The 10985-nt window shown below is 42.6% G+C and overlaps 1 protein-coding gene across 1 annotated transcript; it reads left to right on the forward strand.

The window, feature by feature from the left end:
• Positions 1-2524: 2524 nt before the first annotated feature.
• LOC121197922 lies at positions 2525-10641 on the forward strand. Its single transcript, XM_041061686.1, has 2 exons — positions 2525-2969; positions 8197-10641. Exon 2 carries the CDS (start codon positions 8216-8218, stop codon positions 9683-9685), a length of 1470 nt encoding a protein of 489 aa, XP_040917620.1. The 5' UTR covers positions 2525-2969; positions 8197-8215; the 3' UTR covers positions 9686-10641.
• Positions 10642-10985: the final 344 nt, after the last annotated feature.

The raw sequence follows: 10985 nt of genomic DNA on the forward strand, positions 1-10985 counted from the left end.
GTGGACAGAGCAGCCAGTCGCCCCAGCTCCTGTTTCCACCCTTTCAACTTTAAAGGAGTCCTGAACCGCCTGCACTCAGCCAACCTGCGTATACAGAGAAATAACTGTGTGTTCATGCACTGACTTTTAATTAAACCACATAACAGATCAGCATTTGACTGTGAACACTGAAGAAGGTTTCATATAAGAAATATCCGAGTGCACACAGGGCAAGTTAAGACAATATTCACTATCCGTCAAAAGTAATCAAGCACCTCCATTTTTCCAGTTGTTACTGAAATTTGCACAGTGTCTCAGTGTTTCTGAGACTGAAGCAGACAAAACAAACAAAAAATAAAAAGGAATCATGGAAACTTAAACCCTAAATTTAATCTGAATTTCTGACTCATTCAGCAGTTGAACTTCTACAATGGAAATTAAACATTGTCTGGAAAGTTTGTCCCGACTCAGTTGCTGAAGTTCCCACAAATGTGCTGCACTTGTGGTTTGCTTTGCTTTCACCTTCTGTCCAGTTCATCCCAAACCAGCTTGATGGGGTTTAAGCTTGGAGACTGTGCTGGTCTTCATTATGTGAAGCCACCATCTATTCCTCTTCTTCTAATATTTTGGGTCCTCTTGCTGTAGGATGAAGCCCTGACCAACCTGTCTGTCTTCCTCTGTTATGCCTAATAAAGCATCAGAGAGTGTAGTTTGTTCCATCACTGCCTTTGTACAGACAGAAGGTTTGTAAGTCCTCAACAAACATTGGGGCACCTGTAGGAATTGTTTGAATTAACTTTCAAGTATTAATTTACTTCAATTGCTACAAGAAACCTGTAAGTTAACCAATTTCTTCATCCCTGAAAAAAGCCTGTTTTCTAAGAAATTATTTTTCAGTTTTTGGTGACCTAAACTTCTTTTCACCTTAGGCAGGTTGCTGCTTACATCTGTCTTATTTAAGGTTATTCACTGCACTTCACTGAACTGCTTAAATTTCAATAAAAGCTGGAAAAACAGGGGTGTCAAACAATTTCGACCCTTAGTGTATATGAACACCAGAGAAGACATGCAGTAGTATGACAAATATGTGTTAAAAGAAAAAAAGCTCAGAAATATTTTGGAGAGAGATTTTGGACCAGAACCAGAAAGAAATAATTTGTTTCTATGCCCGCAGCACCAATAAACATTTTCATTTCTTGCACACCTGTAGTTTTCAGTTTCCTTTATATCAAAAATCATAAAAACATCACTGTTAACATCCATGATGAGATGGGACATGAACCTAAGACTCTGAAGTTGAAGGTAAAAACTTTAAACATCCATATAAAACATTTGAATTCTGCCAGTGTTACATTTCCCATTAAATGACTGGAGAATAGTTGCATGCGTGATCCAGGCATGAGCAGGACTATCAGGAATGTAGTTTCACAAACAATAGCACATTACAGTAGCAATCTATGTACAGAGCATTTTGAGCCAAATTACTTTCCTTTAACATGTTTCTGTAGTGTTTGTGTGCCATATTATGTTTGTTTGTTTTTTACCCATTCTTTGGAAGCCTTTGGCATTTAGTGTCCTGCTTACCTTAAGTATGAAAGTAGATCCTGATAACAGCCAGCGAGGCCCTTAAGATCCAAATTATCCTGTCAAAGTGTCCTTGATCAAAACAGTTACCTGCCAAACAGCCAGAGAGTGAGCACACACGAAAACTATCTGGCACAAGCAAACAGGAAGCAATTTGAAGGCAGACTCGGATTTGGCATTAAAACATAAGGTGACATCCTCCCGTCTGATTGTGCCAAATGGGATTGTGTTGCACCCTTGCACTTGCAGACGGGAACCTTGACTTCAAATCACGCCATCCAGCTTCACTACAGCTTGTTTGTAATAATTTGCACCGTTACCAACCCATGATGAACTCACATTACTTGGACATGTGTCAACAACACACTGCTGGTAATTCATCAAATTGGTTTCTTGTGAAGTTTGGGGCGGAGATGAAAAAAAAAATTGGGGGGGGGCAAAGGTAAAACAATCTCAGTCACGCACATTTGAAGACAACGCCACATTACTGAATGTATCAAATCTAGCTAGCAAGGAAATTAGACTTTTTGGCTAATTTTGTGCTCTAAAGCCTGGATAACTGCTTCATATTACAAGCATCTGTTTCGGAAACACATTTTACACACATCTGCTCTCACAGACGTTTACTTCTTGTGGGTCTCTTGAATATACTAACCTCCTGAAGGAAAAAAAAACTTCGTCTTGTCTTTGCGCTTCCCAAGAGAATCCTGAGTCGTTAGCTCGTTAAGCTAGCAGTGGCTAACAAGAAACTGCGCCGGAAGTGGCTGTTTTTGTCTTTGCAAATAAAAGCACCCGCAGTGGTCTCACGTTGCACACACAGGCTCCATTGCAAAATAGCTCAAGTCGTGTTTTATTTTGAAAGTCCTCGCCAGAAGTCCCGTTTGTAACTGGTGCTGTCTTAACTGTTTGTCCGACTTTACGCGTTTCAGGCGGAGTTCAGATCTTAAAACATTTGGCCAACTTCTTCACCTCTCCACTTCTTCGTTCACATATTTGAACTGAGATACCTTTCCCCTGGCCCGCCTTGGAGGAGTTACGGCTCATGGAATAACTGCATTATAACACATATTTTCATTTTTGATACGTTTCTGGGTTTTTTCCCCACATACTGTTCTGTAATAGGGGACGCGCTCCCAGGACAGGAGAGACTTTTCTGGCTTATTCTCCTTAACATTTATTTTTTTTTCCTCGTCGGATTTTGGTGGTTGGGGGGACACATGCGATGTCACGCACTATTAAACGAAGGAAGAAATGCTATGATGATATGATATGATTAGTTTTGTGGTTGCCGTGCGAAAGTGTTATTTGAGTTTATTTTTTTAAACCAGTTGAGCAACTGGCGACAGGACTCTATAATCAATGTGGTGTCAGCTGGAAGGACGCGGGGTCCGGATCTCACCTAAACGGTATGGCCTTAAATCATACACGCAGACCTTAAACTACACACTTTCCCGTATTAATAATAGCATACGTGAATTAATATGTGTTATTATCATGTGTGAATTAATATTTGTATATGCTCATAGAGCCATTGATTTATTCAGTTTACAGTTACATAATGCGAGTAATAAACACCAAGTTATTTAAATAGCTTCGTTTATTAACCTTATGCAGCTGTTGTCTGCTTAGATGTGCATTTATTTTGGCTTTTATTTACGTATTTGCCTGCTTATCTACCACTCGACCCACTTATTCACTAACATTTATCCATGCAGAATTAACTGACATATGTTTCAAATCTATTTTTTTCGATTTAATTTTATTTTATGCATTTAAAAAAAAAATCCTCATTTTACAACTTCACACACGTTCGAGGCATTTAAAACTCGCCAGTCAAAGTCTTGCAGCACTGCAGCTTTTGTTTTCTTTGGCAGCCGTGCAGTTTTTAGCCTATTTCACATTTTGTTTTCGTTGGCAGTCAGTCAGGTGAGATGAGAGCTACCGAGTCACAATCCAAACCCGCAGGTAGATCACACAGGTTGTCTTTGAAAACATACCTGCATCTGATGTCTTAAAACGATATTGTCAACAGATCAGGCGCTGAATAGTCTCTGTGGGAGGTTTTTTTTTTATTATTATTGTGGTGGAAGTGCAAGTGAAATAAGCACTAAGAGCATAATTTCATTTAGACACACTTCCATAGAAGATCCTACATCATCTGTGAAGCCAAATTTCAAATTGCAAAATGTTTCATCAGACTGTAATATATTATTTCAGGTGTGCTTTTAAAAGATAAAGGCATTTGTCATGCTGTTTTTATTGCACCAATGCATGTGCCGTACCTCATCAGAAGTGTGTATTGTCACCATGTGTGTGTTAAGGAAGAAGAGAGATCAAGTGATTTGAGAGAACTGTCACTGGTTAGAGTTGTTCCTTTGGAGCCAAAGTTCTAGAGGAGGGGGGCTGGATCCTGCAGGCTGAGCGTGGTATGAAACAATCACAGACCTGGAATTAATGGGCTGTTTGCACAGTGGGACAGCAGGGCATTGTAAATGAGCACATGTGAGGCCAGGGAAAGAGAGGGAAATGAAAGAGAGAGGGAGGACAAACATTTACCTGTCCATGTGTTTTCCGTGTCACATGGTGTCACAGCCACTCCTGTTGTCAGTTTCTAATGCTCGCACTCAGACGCATTTCTGATAACTTCGTCGGACCGAACCTGTTATAAAATGTGCTGGAAGATGTGACAATGGGCGCAAACTGTTTTTAGAAACACTTCCTCCGATCATCTGGCCTCCAGACATCTCCCGCCCACTGTCACTCTTTAGGTTACAGCACTTCAAAGAGGCAGGATTAGGACGGGACGGGGCCCTGGTCCCAACACTAACAGAGAATGCATTATCTCTCTGTCAGATGGATGTGTCTGACGTTAGCCACACATGAGGGAGGGGATTACTTTGTTAACAGGCTAATAGCACAGTAGCTGCTGCCAGGTGTGGAGCTGCTTTATGGCGTCTGTTTCCTGGGGAGGGTCTCCCAGCCAGGGGCCCTCTGTGCCATAATTCCCCCTGATTCCTCCTTCACTCACGCTGGATTAAGCCCCTGCGGTTCACACTGGCAGCACTCAAAACAGAAGTCAGACCAATTTGCCAGGTGCCAGGCTTACTCAAGAAACACTTTCCTTTGTTTTTCTATTGTGTTTTAGAGCAAAGCTTCTGCTGTAGCTGCAAGTTAACAAGATGGTTTGTTGAATACTTATTTAAAGTGGCTTAGAAATAAAGAAATATACATTTTCACAGCTCCAGCAATAAGTTGTTTGATAAATCAATTAACAAGAACATAACAGACAGCTATTTTGATCATCAATTATTAAAAAAAAACTTTCTCTGGTTCAAGCTTCTCTAATGAGAGAATTAGCTGTTTTCTGTGGTCTTAGATTATTGAAAATGTAATTTATCAGGGTTTTGGACAAAACAAGACATTTTATAACATCCCCCTGGACTTAAGAAATTGCAATGGGTAATTTTTTTACAGTTGAAAAGAGACGAGAAACGTTATCTGCAGCCCTTATGATTTTTAAATAGCTGCTTTTATACAAAAAATGTAGCTCTGCACTTTATAATAAGTAGAAACAAGGAAATAGAAAAATGGTTGAGCGGAAACTAAAATCATGAAACGGTGGTACAGAGGGAAGGAGACATTGCGTGTTGAAAAACGAGATGAAAACAAAGTGAAAAAAAATCTGTTTCAAGCTGTCACTTAAAAATGTTCCCTGATATCTGTTGGGAATGTCGGTGCATTGTTCACAGTTTAGGAGAAGAGCTGAAACAAGTTGCATATCCAGGTTTCTCATTACTGTGTTTCTTAATATCTTCACAGAAAATGTGTCACCAAGGCCTATTCTGAGCAATTTAATTAATGTGCAGTCAAAGGGACTTAACAACCAGTGCTAAATGATACAGGGAGCCGGTGCAGTTCATCACAAAGGCCTTACAGTTAATGACACAGTTTAGTCTGTTTATTCATGGATTTTTGCTTGGTGAGTTGGTTGGTTCCTGTCCTGTGGTTTCATGGTATTCTTCCTGCGCTCACTGGGAAGAATTTCAAGATACAGAGATTAGGATTAACATGAGTGTGTAGTGTTGAGTGTGGTTTTATTTATTTAAACCTCACATTTTACAGAGACTGCGTGGGAGTTTTTTTGTGTTTGCTCGTCTGCCGGGCGGCGGGGTTGGGTGGTGGTGGTGGTGGTTGGGGGGGGGGGGGGGGGGGGGGCGGATTCAGAGTGCTTGGGTCTGGTCCAGAGGGCGTAAGAGCGCCGTGGTCCTCGTCTAGCCTTGCAGGGAGCTCAAATGATGCGTGTCATTGTAGCAAATGGAGCATGGTGATGAAGTGCTGCTGCTGCCACTGCTGCTGCTGTTTTACAAAGAAACCACTTAGAGAGCCTGCTTGCCTGCCTTCTGTGTGGCATCTCAGTGCTCCAACAAAGCCCTTAAGAACAATATAACTCTCTGACAACAGAACACACACTCGCATAATACAAATCCTCCAGGTTTTTCCTGGAAATTCAGCCTGGACCACCTCCTTTCAACAGTTGGCTCAATGCAAATGATCTTCCTCTCTCCTTTTGCTTCAGTTCGCTGTGTTCGCTGTAGCTGCACACACTCTGCTTTGGGCTTTTACTGCGGCTGGCAGGCCGCTCTGCGTTTGAGGGGTGTGTAAGCAGCCAGATTTACCGTGTAATCTGCTTCCATCACACAAAACACCTGGCTTTATTTTGCAAGCCCGATACGTGGATCAGTAGCTCGAGCAAAGAGGAAGTTCAACGGACTTTGATGTGATTTACTGTCTGTTTGACAAGCAGGCACTCTGAGTGCCCGAGGTGACTGCATGAGTGATGTGTCAACCATACGTTGTTGCTCCTTGGCGGCTGCATTGTGTCCAGGGTGTGGCTGAGTACAAGTCCTGTCACTGAAAGGATTTTGTTTTGTCACCCATTCACATGTTCACGCACACACACACAGAGTCACTGATGGTCACGGATGAAACATCCACTCAGTCACTCTCACACACCCATACAGACAAACGCAAGCACGACACAAGCAAACAAACACACAAGCAGTCATGACATCCACTCCTTCACAGTTACTTTTTTTTTTCCCTCTTCGCTGCCTGAGGAAACCTTGAAGGAGCCTCGCCAGTAAAGCTGCATCACTGACATTCTCATCATTCCACCTATTTTAACTCTTTCCAAGTGACCTCCTCCCTGCTTTTAAACAAATAACTACACTGACGTTTACCTCTGCCGAAGAGGCTTCCGTGTGCTGGTTGAACGCCGTCCCATTGTGCGTGCCACATGGACGGGTGACTGGAATATTTTTCCCGTTCGTCACAGGTGAACCTCACTGTGAAACACAAGTGATTCATCTCTGCTTGACTCATATTTTTTGTTTCATTCAGATGGTGTCAGACGCCAATACACCTGAAAAGTCAGGAAATGTTTACATTTGTCCTACACGAGGGAGTGTTTTATTTGAGTTTTGTAACAGTTGTTATAATGACTTTTCAGTGTATCACTGTTTAACATACTGTAGGGTAAATAAGTGAAAAGATTTTATCTTTACGTTATAAATAATAAATCTAGTCATTGATTAATTTGGTCTATAAAACATTAGAAAAAAGTCAAGGTGACATCTTCACGTCACGTCATGTTTTGCGAGAACCAATAGATTAATAATAGATAAAAAAACACGCTCTACTTTTTTTTTTTTAAACAACACACTGTACTGTCAGTGTCTTCCTCTTTTTCAGGCCTACTGTTTCATTACTCAAACTCTAAAGGAATTATCAGGGAGATTTCCTGCAGTATTCATTTCACAGAATCCACCACTAATTCTTTTATGCTTACGAGTTGCACAAAGCTTAGATAATGCAGGTTGTGGCAGGCAGGACATTTACAATAGTGATGGTTTCACATCACCCTCAAAGTAAAACTCTTCTAGTCCAAGGTGACAGATGTATTATATCATGTTCCGGCACCACCTTTCCGAAGGAAAATAAATGTGCCCACAGCCCAGGTGTGATCAGGCTGTACACCTGAAGTACACCTCAAGCAATACCGGCGTGCTTTCTTGTTATGTGTGTGTTTGGCACATACACATAATGCAAACCATGTTTGTTACCACAGATTTAAAGAGAATCTTTAAAGAGATTCTTGTGTCTAACAAGAACAAACAGAACAAAAAGAAAAAAAGAAAAAAAAATCATGCCCTGAAAAAGGGAAGGCTTGTTCTCTCAGGTTCTCTCAGATTGTCTTTTTAATCCTTTTCCTTTTGGCTGCAAACTTTCAGACTTGCGTACATACCAGGTTGTCAGTGTATCTGTTTGAAGGTCAGCCCTTCAGACGGCAGAATCTACGGCGTTCATAGCTGAACTCCATCTTCCCACATGCAGAAGCAGAGGGCGACCTTGCTGTGCTCGGTCCTATTTTTTTTCCACGAGTTCTGCCAAGATTTTAAAGCCATACCTCAGCAGTTAAAGCACCAGAGTCATAAAGCTGCGGGCCTCTAGTAAAACCTCTCGTTTTACATTTTAATTGAGGTACTTAGTTTAACTGTATAAGCCACAATTTGCATTGTCTAAAATAACACAGTCTCTCTCTTCTTCCTGTCTCTCCTCTGTTTTAACCTTCAGCTGATACGTCTTGGGAGTGATGCACTGGCTTCCCCTGGTTGCCATGGTGATTGCCTCGGCCCTGCCCTTCCCTCACAAACCCGTGTCCAGGATTGCTGCCGCGACAACAGAGCCTGGCTTCGACAACAGCAGAGAGCACCGTCATGACCCGGCCGCTAGCCTCGCAGCTCCCCCTGTGGACTACAGCTTCCATGGAAATGCCTCACAAGCGGACTTCAACACGGCGGCTACTCTTGGCCAACACACCAACAGACAAAACCTCCAGAACCGTAAGGATTATGTGAAATCCTCCGTACGTGAAGAGACTTCCACATTCAAAGTGGAGAATCAAGGAACCTACCACTCAAATAGCAACTCAGGCAGCGACGACAAAAGCAGTGTCAGTTTGGATGTTCCCACAGAAGGAGGAACACTCAGGACCGAGGATATTTCAGACGATAATTCCCTAACAAAGGACTACAAAGCTGACAGCAGCAGCAGCAGCAGGCGAGATTACTCAAGTTTTGTGGACTTTTCCAAGAAGGACAATCTTCAGGACTCTACTGATAGACCGTTGCATGTTTCTGCAGCAGAAAACCATAATGCCGTCAGTCCTTCTGCAACTGTAAAAGGTCAAAGAAGACCAGAACCGACGGTTCCTTCAGAGCAGCTGAGAGATACATCAACTATCAGGACGGAGAACAAGCAGACACCTGGAGCTGGAAACGGCCTGGCTGAGGACAGCTTGACCCTGGAGGCAGGGCTGGGTCTGGGGACCGGGCTGGACAGCATCCTGGAAGGAGACGAGATGTTTCTGGATGCACATCCACGAGTCCTGTTCTCACCCTCCCTGTCTCCTCCAGAACACCCCCCTCTACTGCTCATGTTGGAGACTGGCCTGCTGGAGGAGGACAGGGAGGATCAGGAGGACATGGACGGACACATAGAGGGTCATGGGGACCGGGCAATCGACAGGAGCACGACCGTGAGCTGGGCGGATTCTTCCAGAGTTGCCGGTGAGGTTGCCCATCCCGTTAAAAGGGATAAACGCTCGCACTTGATCGACAGACGGAGAGGAGAAAAGTCAGTGTGCGAGTCGGAAAGTGTGTGGGTCACCGACAAGAAGACCGCCATCGACTCCCACGGTCAGAAGGTCACCATCCTGCAGGAAATCCAAACCCAGACAGGACCACTCAAACAGTACTTCTACGAGACTCGCTGTCGCCAGGCCGAGCAGCAGAGCAATGCTGGCAGGTCAAGGGGTGGCAGTGCCGCAGCAAAATCCCTGGGGACGGGCGTCGCCGGGGCCGGCTGCTTGGGTGTAGATAAAAAACAGTGGTTGAGTGAGTGCAAGGCAAAGCAGTCATATGTACGAGCGCTCACCAAAGATGCAAACAACAGAACCGGATGGAGGTGGATCCGCATCGACTCGTCCTGCGTCTGTGTGCTGCTGTCCAGAGCCAATCAGGCACTGGGGAGGGAGACTTTGACGAGGAGGAGCCGAGGCTGAGAGAGAGAGAGAGAGAGAGAGAGAGAGAGAGAGAGAGAGTGGGGGGGATGGCAAGAAGCAGAAAGTGACACACAGCAGAGCAGCTGTGACATCCCTCTGTGTGCACTTTCACTTTGCAGGTTTCCTGAGAGTGATGGAAGTTATTCCTGCCTTAATCCACAGTTTTTTCTCTCTTTTCCGTTCCCTCCATCCACCACAGCTTCAAATGACTTTTGAAAAAAACAAGAAGACCTCAATACTAGATCTTAGGGAAAATTGTCATTTATAGAGATTATACTTTAAAAAGTACTGTTTTTGTATGATTTATCTTTCATAACCTAAGTTATTTTTGATTAGTATGTAAGCATGTGTATGTCTTTGATATTAATATATTCCTTTATATATGTGTACAATATGACACCACTATACCTTTATGTATGAAGCTATGTATATCTGTGTGTATTTATAGAAGAAGTGTCTGATGATAATTCCAGCCTCTGGTCCACTCGGGTTGTGAGAGGAAGGAGCGCCACCTACTGAGGCTCCATGTTACAGCTCCACACTGTTTCCATATAGATTACCATGAATGTCGTGCCTTTAGAGTCTGATGGGGAAAATGTATTCGATGCACAAATCACAGCGTGGGCACATTTTTGCATGATTTCACTCAGGCTGGTGATCTGACAGTTTTGTGGCAGGATGAATCTCTGTCTGTGGAACTCGTTAAATGTGGTTCATTAATGTAAAAGCGTGTGGTCTGTCGATTATACAATTACACCTAAAGAAGCACATTTTACCATCTGATGGTTTGTTCTGCCAAACATGGTAATAAAGGATCTTTGTACTCATTATTTTCGTACAGCTTAAGTGATGTAAAATGTACAAACTGACTTCTCAAAGTGCTCTGGGATTTATTTGCTAAAAAAAATGTATCATTCATAGTAAATCTAAAGTATTTTACTGCTGTAATCTGCTGGTAAAACTCAGTTTCCTCTTCGAGAGAACTGAAAGATCAAACTACAGTCAAATAAGACGCACAGCCAATGCTGGAAGAAGTATTCAGATAAGTTAAAGTATCAATGCTTCAATTTAAAAATATGCAATTAGAAGTAAAAGTACTGCAGGTTTTGTGTGTAAAAGCTGAACCTGCAGAGTAACAAGAAGCTGCACTGTAGCTGGCAAGAAACTGTAATGGAATAAAAAAGTACGATTATATCATAAATGTAGTGGTGTAGAATTATAGAACACCCTAAAATGAAAATACTCAAAGTACAAATATCTCTAAACTGAAATAAAGAACAGAACGTGAGAAAATGTTCTG

The sequence above is a fragment of the Toxotes jaculatrix genome, chromosome 18, assembly GCF_017976425.1.
Source record: "Toxotes jaculatrix isolate fToxJac2 chromosome 18, fToxJac2.pri, whole genome shotgun sequence".
NCBI lineage: Eukaryota > Metazoa > Chordata > Actinopteri > Toxotidae > Toxotes > Toxotes jaculatrix.

Bases quoted from the DNA above. Each gene is read 5' to 3' on its own strand.
- LOC121197922 (XM_041061686.1), top strand. From the start codon at position 8,216: ATGCACTGGCTTCCCCTGGTTGCCATGGTGATTGCCTCGGCCCTGCCC.